Raw genomic sequence first — 26,313 nt, 5'->3', positions numbered from 1 at the left:
CCTTTATATAAATTTAAAGTGCCTATTTGTTGTTATTATTGTTACCGAGTAAAAAAGGCCAAATCATGTTTGTTGTATGGGATATTAATAATATCATTATTTATTATGTTTTTAGTATTTTTTGTTATAGCGGCAACAGATATACACAATCTGCGAAAATTTCAGAAGTCTAGCTATAGCGATTCTTGAGATACAGCCTGAAAACAGACGGACAGACAACGAAGTTTTAGGCAATAGGGTCGCGTTTTTACCCTTTGGGTACGGAACTCTAAAAAGGTCTATATTTATGTGAAAAACACAGTGTATACATATCAGTGTACAAGGGCAGAACGATTTGTCTAAACAAAGCAAAAGTCGCACGGAACAATGCTGGACACAAGATGTGACTTGGATGATAACAGTTGATGGTAAATAGCTTAATTCAGCAGACGAGTAGGGTAGGGAATATGATGACTGAAATTTCGGCTTTCGGCTAAAATAATCATGTTCGGGTTTCGGTCGCGAAATAGGCCGAATTTCAAAGTTGTCGAAATAAAAATATTTTAAAAATTATTTTGCCTACGACGGAAATAAAGTTTAGTATAAAAGTTTCTAGATTTTAAAGTTCTTATCTCCTAAAAAACTAATACAATTCTCATATGTTTTTAAGCTAGTGCACAGCTATAGGCATAGTTGCGGGCAATGAGAATGGCGACCGAATCAAGAAATTCCATAATGAAAATAAACCTAACACTCGTCTAATGTCGTTTCAGTACGGCAGAGAGGCACTTTGTCACGTTGTTTGTGTGCGAGCGACGTATGCGTGTAGAATAGCTGATAACTGTAAAAGCTTTACCGTTCATAATACATGTCGCACTCAGGGACTGCCGTCCCTGAGTGCGACATGTATTTTTTTGTCGAAATAAACATTGAAATCTGAATTTAATGTCGAAATAAATATTGAATTCTTAAAGCATCTAAATAAATTTTTATAACTTCGAAGACTAGAATATCGAAAATCCGGCTCGAAGGACCATAAAGGATGTAGCGTCCTTGATTAACTACTACTCCTTTTACTTGATAAATGAAACGATAGACTTGAGATACCGTTAATTGATTTATTGAATGATACTTGATGATCAAATGAACCGGGTGTGCAAGCACGCGCGATCGCCTTGATTGATCGATGGGAACTGATTTTAATAAAATAATTAAATAATTCCGCGAGCGCGTCCTAAACGCTGACTCCTTAAAAACCCTAAAACTGTTTTTTTTTTGTTAATGAAATAAGGGGGCAAACGAGCAAACGGGTCACCTGATGGAAAGCAACTTCCGTCGCCCATGGACACTCGCAGCATCAGAAGAGCTGCAAGTGCGTTGCCGGCCTTTTAAGAGGGAATAGGTTAATAGGGTAAGGAAGGGAAGGGAATAGTAGAGGGTAGAGAGGGGAATAGGGTAGGGGATTGGGCCTCCGGTAAACTCACTCACTCGACGAAACACAGCGCAAGCGCTGTTTCACGCCGGTTTTCTGTGAGAACGTGGTATTTCTCCGGTCAAGCCGGCCCATTCGTGCCGAAGCATGGCTCTCCACGTATAAAATGATGCACACTTGATGTACGATATGGATCGTACAGTATCCGATTTCACAGAAATCTTAGATACTTACTTTAAACATTGGCTTAGTTTCAGCCGAAGACAACCGATTAATCGGCGTCGTGAAAAACGATTGTCCTCACTAGAATACGCACTAGATATTACTGTAATAATTCCTACAAAATGTACAGTTCCCATGTTATCTGTCCTCGACCGCAGACTCCTACTCATAATGAGTAGGTAATAGACAAAAGACGCATTGCTCGGTTGCTTGCAAGTGCGAGGGCGAACGGAGGTCATAGGTTCGATATCTATTCGCTGATAATGATGACGAATAAAGATCACGTCAATTTTCAAGCAAGACATTATCGAAATCGATATAACCGGGAATCATGATTCATGGTCGGAACACACGCGACAAACAAAATTTTGAGAGGGTTAAAAAGAGGTATTACTTGCCCCCGATAAAAAAGAGGGGTGTTGTAAGTTTGAAATGTCTGTTTGTGTGTGCCCATATATGGCAATAGGGATGACGACAAGGTCAAAGATTAGCTGATTTTTTAAATAAAATAAAGACATAGCGGTAAAATATAAGTATTTCCAAAATTTCAGCTTCATAACTTATGTATTTTTTTTTGTTATGACTTATGAGCCTTCAAAGATGGATATTCAAGTCAATTTTTTTTATAAAACGCCTTAATTTTCGTATACCATTCGATAAGTTATGCAATTTATGAAAAAAATTCTTATAAAACCACTTTCATAAACGCAATATTTAACATAGCTATCGAACAAACTACCTAAGCGTGGCGTCACAGTTAGGTAACATTCCTATTTTTGAATGGTCCTTCACTTACCAACAAGAAAAAAAAATCGTCATGGCAATTGACATCGTAGTTTCAAAACGAGTGGACCTATTCCCGCGCGATTTTGTCTCAACCATAATGTTAATATACCTAGCGGAATAGAGAAACAAAGGCCTGAGCAAGAGAGATGTCACTACCAGTAACACTGCGTGGTAAAAATAGACGTGTGATACATGACAGCAGCACTCTTTTTTTGACGTCCAGTCGGCACGTGCCGCACGTTGACAATTTACTCTCATAGAAATCATGTTCAATCATGCTTGGGTAAGTGTATACGTACACATATTTTTACACACAGATGAAACCAATTTCGGTTTCGTTTGACAGCTCGAGATTGTTGCTCTATTCCGCTAGGTATATTAACTTTATGGTCTCAACAGAGCTGCGGATCTCATCTAGTGGAAAAGTCAAATAGGAGAATCGCTTTTGTGTGTAACCTTTCTCAAAGAGCTACTGGTATCACAAAATATCACAATCTACATTATAATTGCCTGTGACTTTCAAAGGTTGAGACAAAAACAATTCGCACATACTTTAGACATCACTTAATTAAAGTTACAAAGAGTTGACGCGATTTTAATGGAACTTTGAAGGTGTTGTTTACGTTTTGAAATAACACTTCTTTATAATTTTATCTGGATCAACATCTTTTAACAAGACGCCGAATTCGTTTATCGACGCATTTTTCCGAGACTCAAAGTACCTTCATGCCAAATTTTATCCAAATCAGGTTTAGCGGTTTTAAATTGCAGGAGCCACAGATACTTAGATATTACTAGCTGTCCCGGCAAACGTTTCTTTGCCATATAAAGTATTTCGCCCGTATTATTTTATTGAAGTGACTAAATAAGTATGTCACCATGGCAACGTCCATCGCTATCCCGTCGCACAAACAATGGTCGCCGTCAGTCTCGAGTTGTAATAATTTACTATTATTTATTCAACAAATCCACTAATCAATTTAAAAAGTACCCAGTAGCCGATTCTCAGACCCACTGAATATGCATATAAAATTTGGTTAAAATCAGTAAAGCCGTTTCGGAGGAGTACCTACGCGGCCTAACATTGTGACACGAGAATTTTATAATACAATGATATAACTCAAAGGTCACTGACTGACTGACATGGTGATCTATCAACGCACAGCCCAAACCACTGGAGGGATCGGGCTGAAATTTGGCATGCAGGTAGATGTTATGACGTAGGCATCCCCTAAGAAAGGATTTCGATCAATTCCACCCCCAAGGGGATACAATAGGGGATGAAAGTTTGTATGAAACTTTGTCAATTTTAAACCGATCGGGCTGAGACCATACCCAATTAATAATAATACTTCTTAACGCGAGCGAAGTCGCGGGCAAATGCTCGTATAATATACTCGTATTTATACCAAATTTCATTCAAATCTGATCAGCCGTTTATCATGAAGAGACAGACAGACACACTTAAGGGGGCGACTAACCCAAAATTTTCGATTTTATAATTCATTCTTATACTTGATAATAAGCCCCGAATTGTTTCATTTTCTAAAATTAGACACTACATTATATTTTCAAGAATCCGATCTGAGCAAAAATACGATATCTTAAAAATTTCTCGATAGAAAAAAATCACAAAGACGCAGCTAATTTTCATGAATTTTTCATTTATTGCCATAACCTATAATATTTTAACACATTGTATTTAAAAATTCTATCATTGAGAAACCGACCTAGCAGATTTTTAAAAATGTTGTATATTTATCGAATTATTGAGAAAAAACTAATTTGGCGATGAATCCGCGTCGTCCTTTTTCACCTGGCATATGAAAGACGGGCGTGAGCGTAAGGAGAGAAGGACGATGTTTGATTTTTTGGGTTAGTCGCCCTCTTAAATATTTATAACATTAGTAAGAATATTTTGCCCTCGAATCCGTTGACACGAAATTTTGTAAAACTTGTAGAATCTATAAACCAATTTTCTTCCCAATCAGTATAGCGGTATAACCTTGAAGAGTTAACAGGCTCACAGATACACTTAAGTCCTAACATTTATAATATTAGTATGTTTAAACGAAATTAGTATCACAATCAAACCTAGCCTCTTAACCTTATAACCTGTGGTAGAATATGTCAGAGTCGTGTCTGGGCAGGGCCGCTGACAGGAGCATACCAGCGTCACTGTGATGATGATAATGATGATGATGATGATGATGATGAAAAACTCGGCCAAGTGCGAGTCGGAATCGCGCACGAAGGGTTCCGTATCATTCAGCATAAATAATATTTTTTTATCTATGGGAGCCCCCTTAAATATTAATGTTATTTGAATTTTATGATTCATTTTTTAAGAAAAAATATATTTCAAGTGCCTACGTGTAGCTATTATTACTGTAGGGAAAAAAAAGTCAAAAAAAAATTCTTAGATATTCAAACAACCTTAGCGATAGAAATATTCAAATCAAAAATTTATTTTGTCTTTTTAATTTCAGGTCGTGAAAATGCATTTCTCAAGAAGCTCATCAAAAAAGGTACAGTCATTGTCTAGTTAAACGTTACATTTTTTTATCAATAGATATTATAAACAATAGAATAAAAAAAATAGAAGTAGAGTTACTTTTTTTTAATCCTCGACAAAAAAGAGGATTTCTATTATTACGAATCAATGTTAATTTAAGCACCAAGACTCAAGACGTAAAAGAAAGACAGACAGACACACTTTCGTATTTATATTCTTAGTACGGATGCAGTACTGTGTCCGTCTGTCTGTCACCTCTTCACGCTTAAGGTGACGTAAAAGTAAAAAACCTTGTTGGATACGTTTTAGATTCCTTGTTTTCTATGAGAGGACAGCAAAAAATGGCGTAAGCGACAAAATGGTTTTTGTCGCGTAATTTAAAAATCATGAATACATTTTATATAAGCTATAGGCAAATTAAAGTGTATGCTTGAACCAATATATATGTACTAAGTTTGGATGCTTAAATCACTCTCCTCTGGTGGCAAAATAGGAATCCCTTTTTATACAGAGGTTTTTTTTGATTGAATATTCCGTTTTATAAAAGTTGACCAATTGTGTTATGCTATGGGTAATTCAAAGACAAAGACATGATGTTAATACTGACAATGAACTTTAATTTCTTAGCTTTAGTTATTGCTGAGAAAAATCGATATCGCTACAGCCAAATTATCAAGGCGTCGCCTTAAGGCGAGGATAAACCCTAATTTGTTATTCCGTGACTCCCGGTTCACCTAGTTCTAATATTATAACAAAAATGTAAAAAATATGAGATATAAGCACAATATTTAAAATACCTTAAACCATAAACATTTTAATAAAACGTAATACTTTGGCTGTAATTAATTTACTCACAAACTCACCTCCGACAAAAATCCATTTCATCGAAATATAAGTATTAACTAGGAAAATGATACATTTTATCTGAATAAATTATTAGTAAATCTATATTAAAATCTTCTGAACCGAACAATTTTGTTTCTTGATATTTATTTCCAAAGATATTTAAAAAAAACATGAAAAATAGAGAAGATCTGCCCCTAGTAACTACAGCTTTATGCTAAGCTAAAATGAATCTTATTGCGATGTGTATACGCTTGGTCTTTGGTTGTGTGCAAGGTTATCGTTTTGGATTGAGATTGATCCCCGCCTTAAACACATTTTGATGAAATTCTAAACGTTTATTACTCGTTCGCAAGACCACTTACTTTGTAGTAACATTCGAGTATAAGGAATTTACTCTCGGAATCAAATAATTAATAAAGTTTATTATATTAAGGTGTGCTGCTTAATGCCGCCTCCTAGCGCACGATTGTGTAGTGCTGTACCCATTTCGTTGGAGTTATCGATGGAAATTTAAAAAAATTGAATCAAAAAATAAATAAATATGGTGCTGTGGGTATATCGATAAAATAATGTCGATGATAATGGCAAAAAAGTTTATATTAGCATAGAAGCGTAACAAATATAATATCTAATTGAATATTACGAATTTATAGTGTTGTGATTCTCTCGATAGAATATTGTCGATAAAAAGATTACGTTTCTAGCAATAAAATATTTACTTGATAGATATATTATTTTCTTTACTGTTACTGCATCTTAAGCAATTTATCGGTAATTTACGAGCAATTTCCAATAAAAGAGATGTTTATTATGCATCGCGGTACATAAATATTATCATTAATTAATTTTATAGATACCTAAATTTATTAATTAAATTATGGTTTATGCGAAAATCTAAGGTCCAATGCACACGCTTGACTAATAAATCGATCACCATTTCTGTAGACTCTAATTAAAGCATAATAAAGTCGATTTTTCCACAAAACTGCATTGTACTATGAGAGAGATTTCTAAGTAGATGTAGTTTGGTCGCATTACGTCAAACCTAGCCGACAGATCACAATTAACATTGAATTGACATGATCCGACCAAATGACGTGGGTCTGTCAACTTCCTAGGGATCAATCTCGATGGTACCTACATGGAAACAATTGAGTTTTTGCAAGAGTAAACTATATTTTCTTTATGCTAGAGTCGATAATGGAATGAAAATGTATAAGTAGGTACATTTATGTCAACTGTGCCCACGCAGTCTCAAAACATTAAATTCGACCCCCGAATGGATCATTAAATTAAGTAACACGTAACTTTTATAATTAAGTTTAACCATTTAACGTTTAAGGCCGATCGTTAAATAGCTAACGATAATTTAACTGTCGGTCGACTCAGTTGAATTTAAACCAAAAGGTTTAAACTATTGTGCGTAGATGTAAAATATTTTCTGTAAAGGCAACATTTTACAGTTTCGATATTTTATTTGACTTTGATCTTTTGACTTTTCGTTTCTAATAGAAATTACATATTTGTATTACGAAGTATATAAAAAAGACATAATATTTTCAGCAAACACAACTCTATTTACATATTTTATGAGAATAAAACCATAAATAAAAAATATCGACAACTTTCAATCGAGGGCACATCCCTGCGTATTGCAATAGCGATGATTAGCATTTTAGAAATACCGCAAATTTTAGACCATCACTAGCATGTTCGACCTTGTAAGGACGTGTAGTATCCGTTCAGTAGGTTAAGCAGGAACTGTAGTATTTGATAGATTTTTACCGATCCAATTAAATGTTTACGGCACCTTATTAAAATCGTAGTACGCGGTAGAGCCATGCTTCGGCACGAATAGGCCGGCTCGACCAGAGAAATACCAAGAGCTCACAGACAACCGCCGTGAAAATGTTTACCGTAGGCCCAATCCCCTACCCTATTCCCTTCCCTACCCTTCCCTATTCCCTTCCTTACCCTCCTCTATTCCCTCTTAAAAGGCCGACAACGCACCGGCAGCTCTTCTGATGTTGCGAATGTCCATGGGCGACGGTAGTAATCGCTTTCCATCGTGACCAGTTTACTCGTTTGCCCCCTTATTTCATTTTAAAAAATCGGATCAGTTGTTTACGTGCTAGGATAGAATCCATAGTAGTATTATAAATTCGAAATTATGTTTGTCTGTCTGTATGTCGTAGTTTAGAATTTAGATGAGCTACGATAGAATCCATATTAACGACCTCTGTGGCTCAATAATTATTTGAGTGTGTGGCACTGACAGCTCAAGCCGGGGGTCGCGGGTTTTCAATGTTCCCGGGTCTGGATGTGTATTAAATATGTGTATGATATAATAATAAAAATCTTAAATATAATATACAGTATAGTATAAAAGTAAAAAATATATTTCCGTTGTCTGGTACCTGTAACACAAGTCCTTCAGGTACTTAGCACGGGGCCAGAATGACGTGGTGTGAAGCGTTCATAGATATTATTATTATTATACTAATATTATAAATGCGAGAGTCTGTCTGTCTGTCACCTCTTCACGCCCAAACCACTGAACCGATTTTGCTGAAATTCGCTATGCACCTACTTTGAGTCCCAGTCAAGGACATAGAATACTTTTATCCCGGAATGTACGGTTTCCGCGGCTTTGGCGCAGCGTAGTTGTGGGCGTTTAGTTCTAAGTTATGTTTGCAAGAGTAGCTTTACAATTATACAGAGTGTGACAAAAATAACGTGATAATACGTTAAGGTGTGTTTGTATGGAGGGGGAGCCATGCTTCGGCACGAATGGGCCGGCTCGACCGGAGAAATACCACGCTCTCACAGAAAGCCGGCGTGAAACAGCGCATGCGCTGTTTCACGCCGAGTGAGTGAGTTTAACGGAGGCCCAATCCCCTACCCTATTCCCTTTCCTACCCTCCCCTATTCCCTTCCCATCCCTACCCTCTCCTATTACCCTATTCCCTCTAAAAGGCCGGCAACGCACCTGCAGCTCGTCTGATGCTGCGAGTGTCCATGGGCGCCGGAAGTTGCTTACCATCAGGTGACCCGTTTGCTCGTTTGCCCCCTTATTTCATTAAAGGTGTGGGATATACGTGGTGGCTACAAAGGAAGATCTTCTGACTCAGTGAAGTGTGCTCGGTCAGGCTGGAGCCCACGGGCCACGTGATATATTTCAGCTGCCGTATATGTACCGACGCGCTTAGAAAACTTCGACAGCGCGATGCAGGAATGTTAGGCTAATTGTGGGTAACGCCACAGAGGTTACTGTGAAAGTGGCAGCGCAGAAAGACACACACTTTTGTATGAGGAAACTCGTGACGCTCGGGACCTTGCCCATACAAAAGTGAAAAAAATTGGTCTTTCAGCGCTGCTATTTTCACAGTAAACTCCCTACAAGGGACACGTACACCTTAAAGTATTATAACTTAGTTTTGTTACACCTAGTAGTTACAAGTTAGAACTTAGTATCGGTGAGGTACAAGTTACAATCGTTAACTCTGACACAAAACGTCTGTTTTAATATATTAACTATTAACTACTTAGACAGCCCTGCTGTTAAAATGCTAAAACCGCTAATATTATAATGAATGTCTGTCTTTAACCTTTTGACGCTTAAACACTGATATTTAGTTTGATTGAAGTCCTAAATAAGGGTTCCGTTTTTTGCCCTTTGGCTACGGAATCCTTAAAAGAATAATGAATAGTTTTTTTTATCCCGGTCCAGCCGTTGTTGGCAGACACACATACAGGCAGACAAACCGACAAACACACGTCATACTTATAACACCCTCCTTTTTGTCAGGGGTTAATAATATTATAATAGTTTAAAAAACTAAAAAACACGCTTTTGCCAATCCGCCATCTTGGATGTCCGCCATGTTGGATTTAAATCAGGTGACTATTTTTTTCGTATTAATGACAGCAAACCCTTTCATTTGATACCCATATCATGGGGGTGCATTTCAAATAACCTGTCCGCCATCTTGGGGAGGCCGCCATATTGAAGCCGCTAGAACTCAGAGCGTGTGTAAAATTTCATCCTAATGGAAGACCGGGAAGTGGGTCAAATTAAGATTCTAAGATACATACATACAATTGAAGCTGATAAAAGCGTGTTAAAAATGGATTAAAAGTATTAAAACGGAGTATTTTTATAATATGAGGAACTAAAACGACAAACTACTAAATAAAATGTCACAATAAGTTTAGGTACAAGATCAAAACCATTGTCGTTAACAAAAGAAAGTTTTGTTTATTATAACAGATACCGCGGATTATAAATTTTAGATATGGCAATAAAAGCTGGCAAATTATGTTTGGTACTTTATTGAATCGAGCAAAAAAGGTGCAAAAAATATTAAAGGGTTTTAAAAAAAAAACTTTTAATATTTCTTTGCTAGCTATCGCGGTTCTTGAGATACAGCCTGGTGACAGACGGACAGACGGAGAGACATCGAAGTCTAGAATAGGGTCCCATTTTTACCCTTTGGGTACGGAACCCTAAAAACTTCAGTTTGCACTTCGGGAATCCCGACGGAAGTAAACAGCAAGGCAGGCGTACATTTTCGTTGCGCGGTCGAAAAAGTGTGATTTGGGGTGATCTTACTTCCTTTACTACGCCGCATCGGCGGTCCACTCTCCCTCCGTATTACAAATATTCGGCCAGTACCTATCACAGTATCGAATCACGACGTGTACTTAAGCGTCAAAAATACAACAATATAAAAGTATAAAGTTGTCTCAGCGAAAAGTAACTTGAGTTTTTAATCATGGCCAATAAAAAAAAAGACATGGCGCCAAGTGTGATTTAAGTTACACAAAAGAAATGCGAAACTGCCTTACTTTAAAATTATGTGTATGAACATCACAATATTAGGGTGGGTTGCACCAACTTACTTTAACTATAACTGTAACTTTAACTATAACTTTAACTACAATGCAAAATGTCAAAGCTTTGGTTAAAGTTAAAAATGGACGCCATCAAGACGCCATATTTAACCATAGTCATAGAGCTTGACAAGACTTTAAATGCACGTGGCGAAAAAAGTTACTAACACTGTCGTCATAAAAAAACGCCAATTTTGACAGTTCTCCTTTACCAGCAGCGCCCCCGCCCACGTTCTTATAAAGCCTTGTCGGACCAGCAACGTCTTCTGTCAAATTCTGTGGTCAAAGTCAGGTTAAAGTTAAATTAGCCTTAACTATAACCATAACTTTGACCATAACTTTAACTTTAACCACGCCTCTGGTGCAACCCAACCTAACACTTTAAAAATTAAATTTTGGCGAAAAAATACTATTTCTTGAAAAATTTAGCTTAAACAGTATCCCACGGAAATTCTGTTAAGTGATTATTAATATTTAATTATTGTAGAGCCGTTCAGTAGTTTTGGCTTGGAAGACAACTAGACTCGGAATCTTTTATTTTTTTTAACCGACTTCCAAAAGACGAGGAGGTTATTTCTTAAGGAATTGTAATTCCTAATTCCTGTTTGGTTGCTAAGCCTTTATAAGGAAATTAAAAAAAAACAAAACATCAAATTTAAAATTTGAAAACGGAACAAAAATATGGAGGATTATTTAATAACCATACAGATAATTTATATTCTTAAAGACAATAATTTCAATAATTAAAGACGTCTTAACCTAAACTCAAAGTTGTACTTTTTGAACTAAGCAGCTTAAGTTATTTTTAACTTTTTCGCCACTTGTCAGCGCATACTATAAACTTTAATATTAAGAAATATAATTTTGCATAGTTTCTAAATATATTATATTAAAACAGTTTTTACAGTAACGTCTACCAAAAATCGGCGCATAACATGGATCGAATTAACTTTCTTGTGTCCTTTCCCGAGACTTAGGTGCCAAATTTCAACAAGATCGGTTCAGTGGTTTGGGCGTGAATAGGTAACAGAAAAAGAGACAGACAGACAGACACACTTTCGCATTTATAATATTAGTATAGATAATGCATTACTGTACATGCTTAATAATATTATGATCTTATACTCTTAGATTTAGATGCCCTTCTAGTATCGCCCTTGGATAAAATGAAGTTATTACATTAACAACGTGTTATATTGACAGATTATACATAATAATACTTGTCATGTCAAGATGGATGACACTTTGACGTGAAATTGGCAATAAGAATGTTAATTAAGGAATAAATGTCAAAATAATAGGTCGTGGAAGTGCCGGCAGAAGTGTAAAACAGGCAGGCAGGTATTTTTACTGATTGGTAGAAAGAGAGGGAGATGTTACTTTCTCCCTTACGCCGCGCCGGCAATCCTTGTAGTTATTTAGTATTATTAAAAATAATATTTAGGTCAACATTTTGTGTTGCAAAGAAAAGAGTTCAACGCGAGTGAAGTAACAAAAAATTAATAATTATTAATTATTATTAATTACCTAGATCTTAAGCATTTAAAAATGAAGATGAATTCTGTCAAATCTTCGACTAAGTTTATATCTGTACTAATTTTAGAATTCCTCTACATCAACAATACTTAGAAATCTAGAAAACTTCCTTAAATAATATTTTTTCAATGAAATAAAAAAATCGTCAGTAAAATTCATATTATAATGCCAAAAGATAATAAGAGGTAAGAACATTTTGACTTGTCTATAGTGTGCGAAGGAGTTCCGTTTTCAAGTTACTTTCAACTCAAAGACGAAAGTTAATATCAACATTCAATAAACAGCCATCTTTATTTCAATAAACATTTTAAATTACTATAAGTATTATTTTCCATTAAATAAACATAATGATGAAAGCTTTAAGAGATTAAACGCACATATGAGAGTTCTGGTAATGCAGATTTTATATAAAGCACTCACAAATCCGCCATTTAGATGTTATTGCATTTGAAATCTACCTGTTGCTACAGATATTTTGTTTGGGTTTCGTACCCAAAGGGTAATAACGGGACCTCATTATTAAGACTTGGCTGTTTGTCCGTCTGTCTGTCTGTCAACAGGCTTTGCCTATATGATAGCTAGATATGACATTTTTATAAATTAGGGTCAACTCAGACCGCAACGTGACGCGTAGATGCATTTCTAAATTTGTACTTAGGGTAAATGACTAATACATTGGACAGTACTAGTCATTGGACAAAGCATAAAAATACAATATTTATTAAGGTTGCTTTAAAATCTGCCTGTTTTTAAAGTAATATAACGCCTGATTTTTAAGAAAAACAGGTAGTTTTTAAAGCAACCTTAATAAATATAGTGTTTATGTGCTCTGTCCAATAACTAGTACTGTCCAATCACTAGTCATGTTCACCCTATTTGACAGATCTCAATTGCGTGGGACGTCTTGCAAATCTATCAAATTCATACAAATTTAGAAATATACATCTGCGCGTTGCGTTGCGGTCTCATTTAACTTTATGTGAAATTTTTAACTCGCTAGCTATCACCGTTTTTGTGATACAGCTTAGAGACATACAGACAGGCAGACGGACAGACGGACAAACATTGAAGTCTTAGTAATAGGGTTTTTACCCTTTGGGTACTGATTTACTGAACCCTAAAAAGCAAAGCCACAAAAGTTACACTTCCGGAAAATGCCTCAATCGGGACTCGAACCCGTAACCTCCGTGATCCACTGAGCCATTACGTAACCGATTGTCTAGACATCCGGCACCACAGACAAGAAGATTACCCTAGAAAGCGGACTAAACGTTCTGTGATTTACATAAGGCCAGTTTGAAATATGGAGCCTACATTGGGAAAAAGGAAAGGATTATTCTTTTTGTTGCGGAAAAATGTACAGTTCCTGCTCCATAAATAGATCTAGTGACTGTTTTTTTTAATGAAATAAGGGGGAAAACGAGCAAACCAGTCACCTGATGGAAAACAACTTCCGTCGCCCATGGACACTCGCAACATCAGAAGAGCTGTAGGTGCGTTGCCGGCCTTTTACGAGGGAATAGGTGTAAGGGTAGGGAAGGGAATAGGGTATTGGATTGGGCCTCCGGTAAACTCACTCACTCGCGCGAAACACAGCGCAAGCGCTGTTTCACGCCGGTTTTCTGTGAGCCCGTGGTATTTCTCCGGTCGAGCCCATTCGTGCCAAAGCATGGCTCTACTGTTGTCGGGTAAAATTTTGTAATTACCCGCGAAGTCACAAAAGAGGTTACATGTCGAAAGAGAGGCAAGATGATTAATACAAGGAAACATTGTAGAAGATCTACTCGATCATCTATGTGTAATTTATTATTACACATAGTAAATCACGCAGATATTTCCTCTATAAATCACATTAGATTTATCATTTACCAGTTAATGTTACAACAAGTATTCTAGTAATTTGCAACATACCATGGCTTTGTAAAAACTGGCTTGAAATATTTTCTTGAGCTACCAAAAGAAGTTCTCTACCTATGGACACTTCACAGCACGTCAGTCTGGCCCCGTGCTAAGTACCTGAAGGACTTGTGTTACAGGTACCAGACAACGGAAACATATTTAATACTTTTATACTATACATATATTTAGGATTTTTATTATATTATACACATATTTAATACACATCCAGACCCGGGAACATTGAAAACTTTTTGTTCCGTCGGCGGGATCCGAACCCCTGAGCGGCTTGAGCTAACACACTCAACCAATTGAGCCACAGAGGTCGTCGTATAAGTTACTCTATGTCCTGTATGCTCTACCTGAATCATAGATTTTGGGCATTAGGTCTTTTGTTGGAAAGGGACCAAACGAAACTTTATCGGTAGAGCCGTTTACGAGTAAAGAGGTAACAGACAGACAGAGCAAACTTTCGCATTTTGAATATTATAGTAAGTATGGACATGGGCGTACCCAGGTTCTGGGCCAGGGGGGGGGCAAATTACCCAGGTTCTGGTGCCAGCGGGGGGCAAATTACCCAGGTTGTGGGCCAGGGAGGGGCAAATCAGATTTTTCATAAGCTAGGTGTTTATAAAGAATAAATAATAATATTTTTTTGTTGTAAAATATTGTAATGCAAACAAATGGCAAAAATTCGTTTTCTTAATTTTTAATTTTTATAGATAAAAGTACTAGATAATATATTTAGTAGGGACGTCAACATGATCCAGGGGGGGGGGGGAAGCTGCCCTCCCCTGCTCCCCCCCTCGGTACGCCCATGAGTATGGATATTTCAGTATTTTTTCCCTTTTTGACCCTGTGAGATTTTATATTCGGTTGGACCCCCTGCTCCCCTAAGTGACGTAATTAATGGAAACCCCCTATCCAAAGGAAGATTATGGTATTACTAGACCCGTCAAAAATATCCTATATCCCTTCAGAAGATCTACTTTACATCTGTGCCAAAAACTTAAAAACTCATCCAGTAGTTCGCCTTCAAATATTTTTTCCGGTTTTTTCCACATTTTCCTCTGTTTCTTCGCTCCTGTTAGTCTTAGGGTGATATAATTTCTTCCTCAATAAATGAGCTATCTAACAACGAAATAATTTTTCAAATGGGACCAGTAGTTCCTGAGATTAGCGCGTGCAAATAAACAAACAAAATCTTCTGCTATTAAGTATAGATAATATTATACTATGTCCATATTTTTCACCTTAAACTTCCGATTAGACTTTAATTATACTTTCGTCAATAATATTATATTTTGTAATAATGTGACAAATAAATAGACATACACACTATATTTATAATGTGTCTGTCTGCTTATTAGGCATATTAGTATCTATTAGTAGCATCTAGGATAGTAAGGTACTAAATCTATATTATCATTAGATTTGCATTGCAATATTTCAAGGGTACACCTTGACATCCATTTTAGCTGGCTTAGTGTCAGCTAACATTGTAACGTGAAACCTAAAAAGTGAATTTAAACACCAAAAATTTTTCAACTTTAAAAAAATCAAGAAAAAACTTTTTTAAAACTTTGAAGAAAAGCTTAAAACTCGACTAAATTAACTTTTCATTGTGTTTGCGTGGTTAAAACATTTAAATTGGTAGCATTATAACAGCTTTATATTTAGATATTAAAAAATAACTCGCGACTACGTTAAAAATTACAAAATATTGAAAGAAAACTTTGTCTATGACGTCATCTAATCATTAATCTTCATTATTAACACTTTAGTTAAAATCGGAACAGCAGTTTAGCCGTTAGTACGGCCACATACATACATACTAGATGACGCCTGCAACTCCGTTGCGCCAAAATTCGTTTATGACGCGGTAGCCGTACATTTTTCTAGAATAAAAAGTATCCTATGTCCATTTCCGGGACTCAAAGTATCTCTATATCAAACAGCAAAATCGATTAAGCATTTTGGCGTGTAGAGGTAACAGACAGACAGACACACTTTCGTATTTATAATATTAGTATGGATACTCGGCAAAATTATTACCCTTCCTTTTGCACTCGGGTAAGAGTACAGATTAGCAAAACCATTAAACACATTTTGATGTGGTTTCCATTCACTTGTTTGGCCTAGAGGTCGATATTGCACACAGAATATAAAAACTTACGATCAACACTATAATTACATGCCATCTTGTAATGTGGCCACAGAGAATGATGAGTTTGGGTCAGTTTAGGTTCACGTGAGTTAGATCGGTTATATTTTTCGACTTTATCCAATTTTTAGGGTTCCGTACCTCAAAAGGAAAAAACGGAACCCTTATAGGATCACTTTGTTGTCCGTCTGTCCGTCCGTCCGTCTGTCAAGACCCTTTTTCTCAGGAACGCGTGGAGGTATGAAGCTGAAATTTATATCAATTACTCAGGTCTACTGTCCCTTGAAGCTGTGAAAAAATCAAACTTCTAAGCCAACGCAATCAAAAGATACAGCCGTTTATGCCGCAAATTTTCGACACTTGCAAGGGAATCAAAACCTACAGGGTGCTTCCCGTGAACTCAGAATCTTGAAATTTGGTACGAAGCAACGTCTTATAGCATAGATAAAGGAAAAATTACGAAAACCATAAATTTTTAGTTACATCACATAATATATTTTTTTTTAATAATTTTAAACTTACTACCCATTTCCTCATAAACGCGTAGAGGTATTAAATTGAAATTCATACCAAATACTCAGGTCTATAATACCTTTAAGCTGTCGGAACCCTCGGTGCGCGAGTCCGACTCGCACTTGGCCGGTTTTTTTTTTTAAATAAAATAAACGGGCAAACGAGCAAACGGGTCACTTGATGGAGAGCAACTTCCGTCGCCCATGGACACTCGCTGCAGCATCAGAAGAGCTGCAAGTGCGTTGCCAGCCTTTTAAGAGGGAATAGGGTAATAGGGAAGGTTAGGAAAGGGAATAGGGTAGGGGATTGGGCCTTCGGTAAACTCACTCACTCGGCGAAACACAGCGCAAGCGCTGTTTCACGCCGGTTTTCTGTGAGAACGTGGTATTTCTCCAGTCGAGCCGGCCCATTCGTACCGAAGCATGGATCTCCCACGTCTCCACTTTGACTGTAGCGAAATGACATAGGATAGATTATCTCCGAAAACTGTACGGTTCCCGCACGATATGTGAACTTTGGCGCAACGGAGTTGCAGCCATTACCTATCTAGTTCTAATATAATTTCTCTTCTTCCACGATATTCTTTAAAGTTATCCTTTCCCGGGACCCAAAGTATCTCCATAACAAATTCCAGCAAAATCGCTTCAGTGGTTTGGGCGTAAAGAGGTAACAGACAGACACACTTTCGCATTTATAATATTAGTATGGATTATAATTTCTGAGTTTTTGCGTGTACACACTATAATTACAGTTGTATAACTAATGATGATGTTGTGACCTTTCGTGACGGTCTCTAATAAGCCCACTGACGGTCATTTAGTCATTAGACGATATACTTTCATTAAACTTTATGTAATTCTTGCGAAATTATAGCATGAAGATGCATTATACTCATAGAAAAGACGGCAGAAGCAGGCAAAGAAACTATACCATGAAGATGAGGTAAAAAGTAGTGTGATAAAACAAGACAGTAGGATTAGGCTTAGATTTTTCGCCTAACGGTAAAGAGGGATATTAGTACCTAACCTACACCGCGATCTACTCTACTCTTACGAATTTCGATCAGGTCACGTAAAATATTTTTATCCATTCCAAAAACAGTTAACAGAAGTTATCACTTTAAAAATTTCATTTCACACATTGCGTCGCAAAATTAGAGTCCCAGTCCATATAGCCAATGATATAACAGCTTACTAGCGCTCTACATACTATAAGTACTTACTCTGAGGATTAATTAAAAAATTCCTTACCAATTCAATAAATCTTTAAAAAAAACTCTAAGATCTATAGTCTATGCCACATTTTGACATTTGGCGTTTCCCGCCAAAACAGAAATCGTGCGCGTCCCCGCCCACCACATGAAGTAATGCAAATAAATTAAGTACACCGTGATTAGATGTTATAAAAATGTTGTAATGGTTTGAATCTGGGGTATTTATTTTTAAAAGTACTGTCAGAGAAGTATATTGCTTAAAAACCTTTAATCTATTGACTACTAGATGACGTCTACAACTCCATTGCGCCAAAATTCGTTTATCGCGCGGGAACCGTACGTTTTTCCGGGATAAAAAGTATAATATGTCCTTTCCTGGGACTCAAAGTATCTTCAGACCAAATTGCAGCAAAATCGGTTCAGCAGTTTGAGCGGGAAGAAATAACAGAAGTACGTTTTGCATTCGGAGGTTAGTTTATCACCGAACCGTACATTTTGCTGTTATAAAAACTATCCCATGTCCTTTCCCGGGACTCAATTACCATGTCATATTTCATCAGAATTGGTTTAGTGGTTTTAGCGCGAGAATATAACAGATTTTCGCATGTGTAACAATATTAATATGGATTTAGCAATACCTAAAACATAACAATAGTTTTCGCTAACATTTAGAACAATAAACTTTTTAATGGTACTCCATTTAGTTTTAGACAAAAACGATTAATTTTAAAACAATTAAATTCGGTCACGGCCGCCATGATTAAATTTGGAACATTTAAAATGAGAATTCTTTATTCAAATTCAAATTTAGAATGATTCTTTTTTTAACTAATAAAATAAGAGGCTTGAATTCATGTCGAGAATCCTCATGTACTAATTTTATAAAATATGCAAAAGTGTTAGTATGTTTGTTAATGCTAAAACGGATAAACCTATTTTGATTTTCGATGTAAAGATTTTTTGAGTCCCGAGAAAGGACAAAGGATAGTTTTTATTGCGAAAAAATGTGAGATTCCCTAGCTATACAATTTAATGATTTGCGCTTAAACAGCTGAATCAATTTTGTTGAAATTTATTGTGCAGATATACACTAAGACCCGGAAAAGGAACAGAGGACCTAGAAATGCGGCAAGCGATTATCGTAAACGCCAACGCCAACGCCACAACATGCATGGGATTTGACATTAGTAGATAGACAGCGAAGCGATGATTTATGTCAAATCGCATACATTCTGTTCGCGTTTACGATAATCGCTTGCTATGGCCTGGTCCCTTAGACAAAGTCCCTTTCGTTAAAAACAATGACGAAATTCGTTATCAAAATGTATGCGGTTTGACATAAGTCATCGCTAAATGATATTTCGCTTGCGAAGACTAATGTCAAATACCATACATTTTGATAACGAATTTCGTCATCGTTTTTAACGAAAGGGACTTTGTCTAAGGGGCCAGGATTGTTTTATTGCGGCAAAATGTACAGTTACATCGCGATAAAAGAGCCAGTTATATTAAAACAAGTTAGATTTTGCCACAACGTGAGAACAGATGGTCGAATCTAGATAATACTCGTATTATGACAACAGGTTCACAGAATGCAATCACTGAGATATAGAGGCTCTTATGTACTCTGGTCGTCTATGCAGACATCCATACTAATCTAATCTTTTATATCTTATATACTAATATTATTAAAACGGAAAAGTTAGTTAGTTTGTTTGTTTGAACGCGCTTATCTCAGGAACTACTGGTCCGATTTGAAAAATTCTTTTAGTGTTAGATAGCCCATTTATCGAGGAAGGCTATAGGCTATATTTTATCACGCTCATACTAATAGGAGCTAAGTAATAGAGGAAAATGTGGAAAAAACGGGGGAAATTATTTGAAAGGGCTTATCTCACGAACTACTGGAGAAATTTTTCTGTTATTTGGCACAGATAAAAAGTAGACCACGTGGAGGAGGCTATTTTTGTGGACCAATTTGTCTGTGAAATATCTAATTTATGCGGGCGAAGCCGCGCGGAACGTCTAGTATATAATACTATACCATAGCTATAAAGAGAGATAACCAAAGCTGAAATTTGGTATGGAGATTACAGATGTTTTGAGTCCCGGGAAAGGATACTGTATACATTTCATCCCGGATCCATGCTAATATTGCCAAAGTGTGTCTGTCTGTTACCTCTTCACATCCAAACCGCTGAACCGATTTTGCTCAAATTTCATATGAAGACACTTCGAGTCCTGGTAAAGGAACTTTTCCTTTACTTGGAAGCCGCATATTGAATTAGTATGTAACAGATTGAGATCAGTACTCAGTAAATTTTATCTTTTAAAAAGAATATTAGATAAACGTACTCTGCTTATGGTTTACTATGCTCTGGTGGAGTCTGTCATTAATTATGGATTAAATTGCTATGGGTTAACGTTTAAAACGTATATAGAGCAAATTAAAAATATACAAATAAGGTTTTTAAAAATAATGGTAGATAAAAGAACAAAAAATAAATACAAAGACGACTATTGTAAGCTATTCCAGGAATGTGAAATTATACCAGTAAGTGAAAAAGTGAAATATTTAATTGCGATAGAAACATATTATAGTGATAAATTTAAAATAAAGATAAAGCATAAATATAGTGTTAGAGAGTCGAAAAAAGGAAAATTAGAGCAAATAAAAGTAAATAATTATTATGGGGAAAGAACTAGGAAGTATATAGTGCCTAAGTTATGTAATAAGTTTAAGTTATTAAGAGAGGAAAAGAAAATAAAGTGTAAAAAGAAATTAAAACAAAAACTCAAAGAAATGCTTGGATATACTAAGAAAATGTAATAAAAAAAATGTAGTCTCATTCTCACACACAAATACCGACACACACACGCAAACACACACACACACACACACACAGACACACGCACACACACGCACAAACACACACACACAAACACACACTTTTTAGTTAGTTCATAATTATGTTACTTGTTAGTATTATATTTTGTGTAATTATTGTATTACAATTGCATGTAATTTTTTGTGTTTGAGCGGAACGCCTACAAACTGCTTGTTCAGTTTGGCGTATTAATGTATACTGTAAAACAATTGTAATAAAGTGAATAAAGTATTTAAAAAAAAAAAAACATAGTATCATATGATCCTTTTCTCCCGGAAAAATATACGGTTCCCCGCGATAAACGAATTTTGACGCAGTGGAGTTGCAGGCGTCATTTCTAGTTTTTAACCCCCGACAAAAAAGAGAAGTTTGACGTGTCTGTCTGTCTGTCTGTCTGTTTGTCTGTGTGTGTCTGTCCGTCTGTCTGTCCGTGGCATCGTAGCATCCAAACGGGTGGACCGATTTTGATCTAGTTTTTTTGTTTGAAAGCTGACATGATCGAGAGTGTTCTTATTTAAAAGGATTCCGCCGTCTAAAAGTTTGAGAACGACTGCTCTATATGAATCTTTTTTCCCCCTCTATATTATATAATATAGATCAGTTCTGTTGTGTGTCCGCGGGTTGCAACATCTATTGTGTGATGGAGATCAGATCGCCAGCGAAACAATAGTCATCATTATTAAACTTACAAAACACTCTAAGGCCCATATAAATAGTCAGTACTTAAGATGCGACCCGGTCTCAAGACGCGGTTCGGCTCTGTGATTGGTCCAAATTTTGACATCCAACCAATCACAGAGCCTGAACCGTGTCTTGAGAGCAAGATGCATCTTGAGTGCTGACTATTTATACGGGCCTAAGAGCCGGTAAAATCCGGTAAAATAACGAAATGAGATTGAAAAAATATAACACGACTACGTAAATAATTACTTACAACGAAGAAAACAAGTTGTATAATATAGAAAAAATACCATCGAGGAAGTTGATTCCTGTGCAATTGACGGACCAACGTTATATTTGGTCGAATATGTCAATTCAATCTGTCAGCTGGGTTTGACGTAACGCAACCAAACTACTTAGGCACAATAAACATATAATTCTGTCTACTCTGACTTAGGTCCCCGATTTGCAATCAACTTCTCTGATAGTACTTAAATTTCCATATGTCAAAAACTACTGAACCGATTTTGATGAAACTTGCAGCATTCCCTGAGTTGAACAATACCTAAGTAGTACAATAAAGAAAGAATTACACCGGAGTTGTAGTTCCGGAGAAATGCAAACACAAACATAAAAATATACATACTTTTGAAATTTGGCACATTTGGTCAGACGCTGATATAGACCATAAAGTTAATATACCTAGCGGAATACAGAAACAAAGGCCTGAGCAAGAGAGATGTCACTATCAGTAAACTGTAACTACGTGGTAAAAAGAAACGTGTGATACATGACAGTAGCACTCTTTTTTTGACGTCCAGTCGGCACGTGCTGCACGTTGACAATTTAATCTCATAGAATTCATGTTCAATCATGCTTGTGTAAGTGTATATGTACACATATTTTTCACACAGATGAAAACCAATTTTGGTTTCGTTTGACAGCTCGAGATTGTTGCTCTATTCCGCTAGGTATATTAACTTTATGATATAGACTAACATATACGACATAACTGGGCAGTTCTGGAAATATTACATGCATGTATGTAATATTTCCAGAACTGCCCAGTTATGTCGTATATGTTAGTCTAAAATTAGTCTAAAAGGTTAATGTTAAATTAAAATAAAATTATAATGGCCTGTTTCACCGCTGCCTGATAAGGTGTCCGATTTCCCATACTCCATTTGACAGATTTCCCATACTCCATCTGTCAAATTAAGTGGTGGATAGCCTCATCAGGAAGCGGTGAAACAGGCCCTTAACCTCCAAATTCCAATTCAAAACTCTAGTAAGTGTCAGTAATTAGAATGCAAAATGAATCGATCAAATCACTGATATTAAGAAAGTTGCTAACAATCTTTCACGAAACAGACAAACACAAATTTCCTAGCACCGAGCAGGCTGATGATGATTAACTATAGCTAGGAATACTCTCGATCATGTCAGCTTTTATCCAAAAAAAACTAGATCATAATCGGTCCACCCGTTTGGATGCTACGATGCCACAAACAGACACACACACAGACAAAAAGCTAGTCACGTTAAACTTACAGCAAAACTTTTTTGTTGGGGGTTAAAAAAGGAATTATCACGTCGCAATATGAACTGACCCTAAACCGTTTTTCGTGCCGATCTCCCACGAAACATTGAGAAAGGTGTACAGGAACTTATGGGAAAATTACTATAAACGCTAAATTCTTTGACAAAAAAATATGTTGATGTATGTAACATACTACTGTTATCACACACTGTCAAAACATAATGTATTATGTGAAAATTCTTTTGTATTGTGCTGCCAACCGTACGTCAGTAAATGGGAAATTGTAGGATTAGCAAAAAAAGTTTTCCATGGCGACTATGGCTTACATTAGGTGTTTCGTTAGCTCGTTTATTGGGTACTTAGTAGGTTGTAAGACAATTTAGATAGCGGAATTTAAAAATAAAGGTTACATTTTGACATAATATGATAGGTATGTCGAGCGCCATGACGCTTAACGATGCGTTATAATGTCAATTGTTATAGAATTTTTTATAACTTCGTCTCTTCAAAATATTGATTGCTATTTTTATAAGTACCCAGCGAATGAGCAGACAAATAAACTGATAGTATAAGCAGCACTTTAAGTATAATATTATGCTGTCTTGTTTTTACAAACTAAAGATCGATAAAATCAGACGTGGGAGAGCCATGCTTCGGCACGAATGGGCCGGCTCGACCGAAGAAATACCACGGGCTTACAGAAAACCGCTGAGTGAGTGAGTTTACCGGAGGCCCAATCCCCTACCCTATTCCCTTTCCTACCCTCCCCTATTCCCTTCCCTTCCCATCCCTACCCTCCCCTATTACCCTATTCCCTCTTAAAAGGCCGGCAAAGCACCTGCAGGTCTTCTGATGCTGCGAGTGTCCATGGGCGACGGAAGTTGCTTTCCATCAGGTGACCCGTTAGCTCGTTTGCCCCCTTATTTCATAAAATAAAAATAAAAATGTTTTTTTTTTTGCGGACCCTTCACAAGCATTGTCAGTTTAACAATGCATCGATAGTGCAAGGCCGCGCCTCTCATCCACACACACAAACACACACAGATATACATACACACATATTGACCGAATTCCACGGTAAAATGTGCTTTTATTGCCAATTTTATACCTCATTAATCAACATTTGTGAATAGCCAGAATAGGATATATTACATAAAGTTAATATAATATACCTAGCGGAATAGGGAAACAAAGGTCTGAGCAAGAGAGATGTCACTATCAGTAACACTGCGTGGTAAAAAGAGACATGTGATACATGACAGCAGCACTCTTTTTTTGACGTCCAGTCGGCACGTGCCGCACGTTGACAATTTAATCTCATAGAATTCATGTTCAATCATGCTTGTGTAAGTGTATACGTACACATATTTTTACACACAGATGAAACCAATTTCGGTTTCGTTTGACAGCTCGAGATTGTTGCTCTATTCCGCTAGGTATATCAACTTTATGGTTTTCACATGCAGCACCAGCATAAACAAACAGTTTTGTTTGACGTTTGACAACGTTTCTGTCAATATTCTGATATGACGTGTGCAACATGTCGGATTGTGGTCGGATTGTTTACTGTATGTACTAGTAACGCCCTCTGCTCCGATTTTTGCGTAACATTCCTTTAAAAAAATACGTACTGTAAAAAGCATTCGAAATTCAAAAACTTCTTCTACTTTCGTCTCCAACAACTGTAACTATTGCCACATTTGACATTTTTTAACTTTTTATAAAAATAATTATTAATAAGCTTATAAAAATAATTATTAATAAGCTTATAATCTATTGCATAGCTTTTATCGCGGGCTTCGAGCGCGGAGACCGAATCAGAATATTCCGTAACGATAAAAACCTAACACCCCACTCCGACCACTGCGGCACCGCACCACCGCTGTGCCGCGTTGCCAGACTTCGTGAGATAGAGATGCCACGATATTTTTAACAAGAATCTTATATATAAAAATGGATTTTCAAATGTGTTAGTCGCGCTAAAACTCGAAAACGGCTGAACGGATTATTGGGCTAATTTTAGTCTTAAAATATTCGTAGAAGTCCAGGGAAGATTTTAAAGCTTAACCTAACCTAATACCCCCCCCCCCCCCCATGAATTTTAATTGCATAGGACGATAAAATAAATGCTATGCAATAGCTTTACCGCGGCAATCCCCGAGTGACACAATATGCATAATTTCTGTTTTTTTATCACCCTCTTCTCTCTTTTCAGATGTCCGTCCTCCTCCTCTTGGCGATGTGTGCGACGGTATCAGCCCAGAACGGCTACCTGCCGCCCAAAGACAACGGGTACCACTATGACAGACCACAGACGCCTTTTATCACAGAGAACACGATTAGGGTAAGATGAAAGTCCTCGGATGTATGGAGGGTAGATGGAGGAGAACTATCTTATATGGGGGATATTTGAAAAAATCCTCCAAGAGTGGCGCTAGCTGCAGCAAAGGGTATGGAATGAATGTAGCCGTTGGTGACAAAATATAAATTGAAGTTAGCCGAATAGCCGAGTCATAGAATATATTTCGAAAAATATAACCTAAAATAGCTGAAATAAAAGCTGCTAAATGATTTAAAATTTACCCTGTTGCTACTGTAGCCCCACTTTTTACATACAGAGATAGTTCTCCTCCATCTACACTCCATACTCGGATGGTACAGCTATTGTTTAGACTTTAGAGTCTAAAAGGCATGAATTAGTACCTAGTCTAAACTTTAGACTAGTTGATCCCCGCAACTACGCTTTATCATGTGGGAATGGTGTGTATGTGTTCACTGTGAAAGTGGCAGCGCTGACAAACCAATATTTTTTTCACTTTTGTATGGATAAACTTGTGAGTTGTGACTTTCCCATACAAATTACAAAAAGGTCATTGTTCTTTCAGCGCTGCCACTTTCGCACTTCGCAGTGAACTCTCTACAAGGAACACAAAAACACCCTAAAGTTAAATAACACCTCCGTGGTCTAGTGGTATAGAGCGCGGCTCTTGACTCGGAGGTCGTGGGTTCGATTCCCGCGTTGGAAACATGTTATTTTCAAGTTTGGTTAGGACAATGCAGGCTGATCACCTGATTGTCTGACAAGTAAGATGATCCATGCGTCGGATGGGCATGTAAAAAGTCGGTCCTGCGCCTGATCTCTCGCCGGTCGTGTCGGTCTTCCGTCCCACTGGGTTATGAGAGTAAAGGAATAGAGTGCTCTTGTGTACTGCGCACACACTTGGGCACTA

At 36.8% G+C, this 26,313-nt stretch overlaps 1 protein-coding gene across 1 annotated transcript in view; it reads left to right on the top strand.

The window, feature by feature from the left end:
* LOC121738172 overlaps positions 1-26,313 on the top strand; it is a 68,289-nt gene that overhangs the window by 5,169 nt on the left and 36,807 nt on the right. Inside the window, exons 2-3 of the mRNA XM_042130061.1 lie at positions 4,909-4,947; positions 25,299-25,427. Coding sequence (XP_041985995.1) covers positions 4,918-4,947; positions 25,299-25,427 — 159 coding nt within the window. The 5' untranslated portion in view covers positions 4,909-4,917. The remainder of the gene's footprint in view (positions 1-4,908; positions 4,948-25,298; positions 25,428-26,313) is intronic.

This window comes from Aricia agestis, chromosome 22 (assembly GCF_905147365.1).
Source record: "Aricia agestis chromosome 22, ilAriAges1.1, whole genome shotgun sequence".
NCBI classification, from domain to species: domain Eukaryota; kingdom Metazoa; phylum Arthropoda; class Insecta; order Lepidoptera; family Lycaenidae; genus Aricia; species Aricia agestis.
This window is presented reverse-complemented; position numbering and strand designations above follow the sequence as displayed.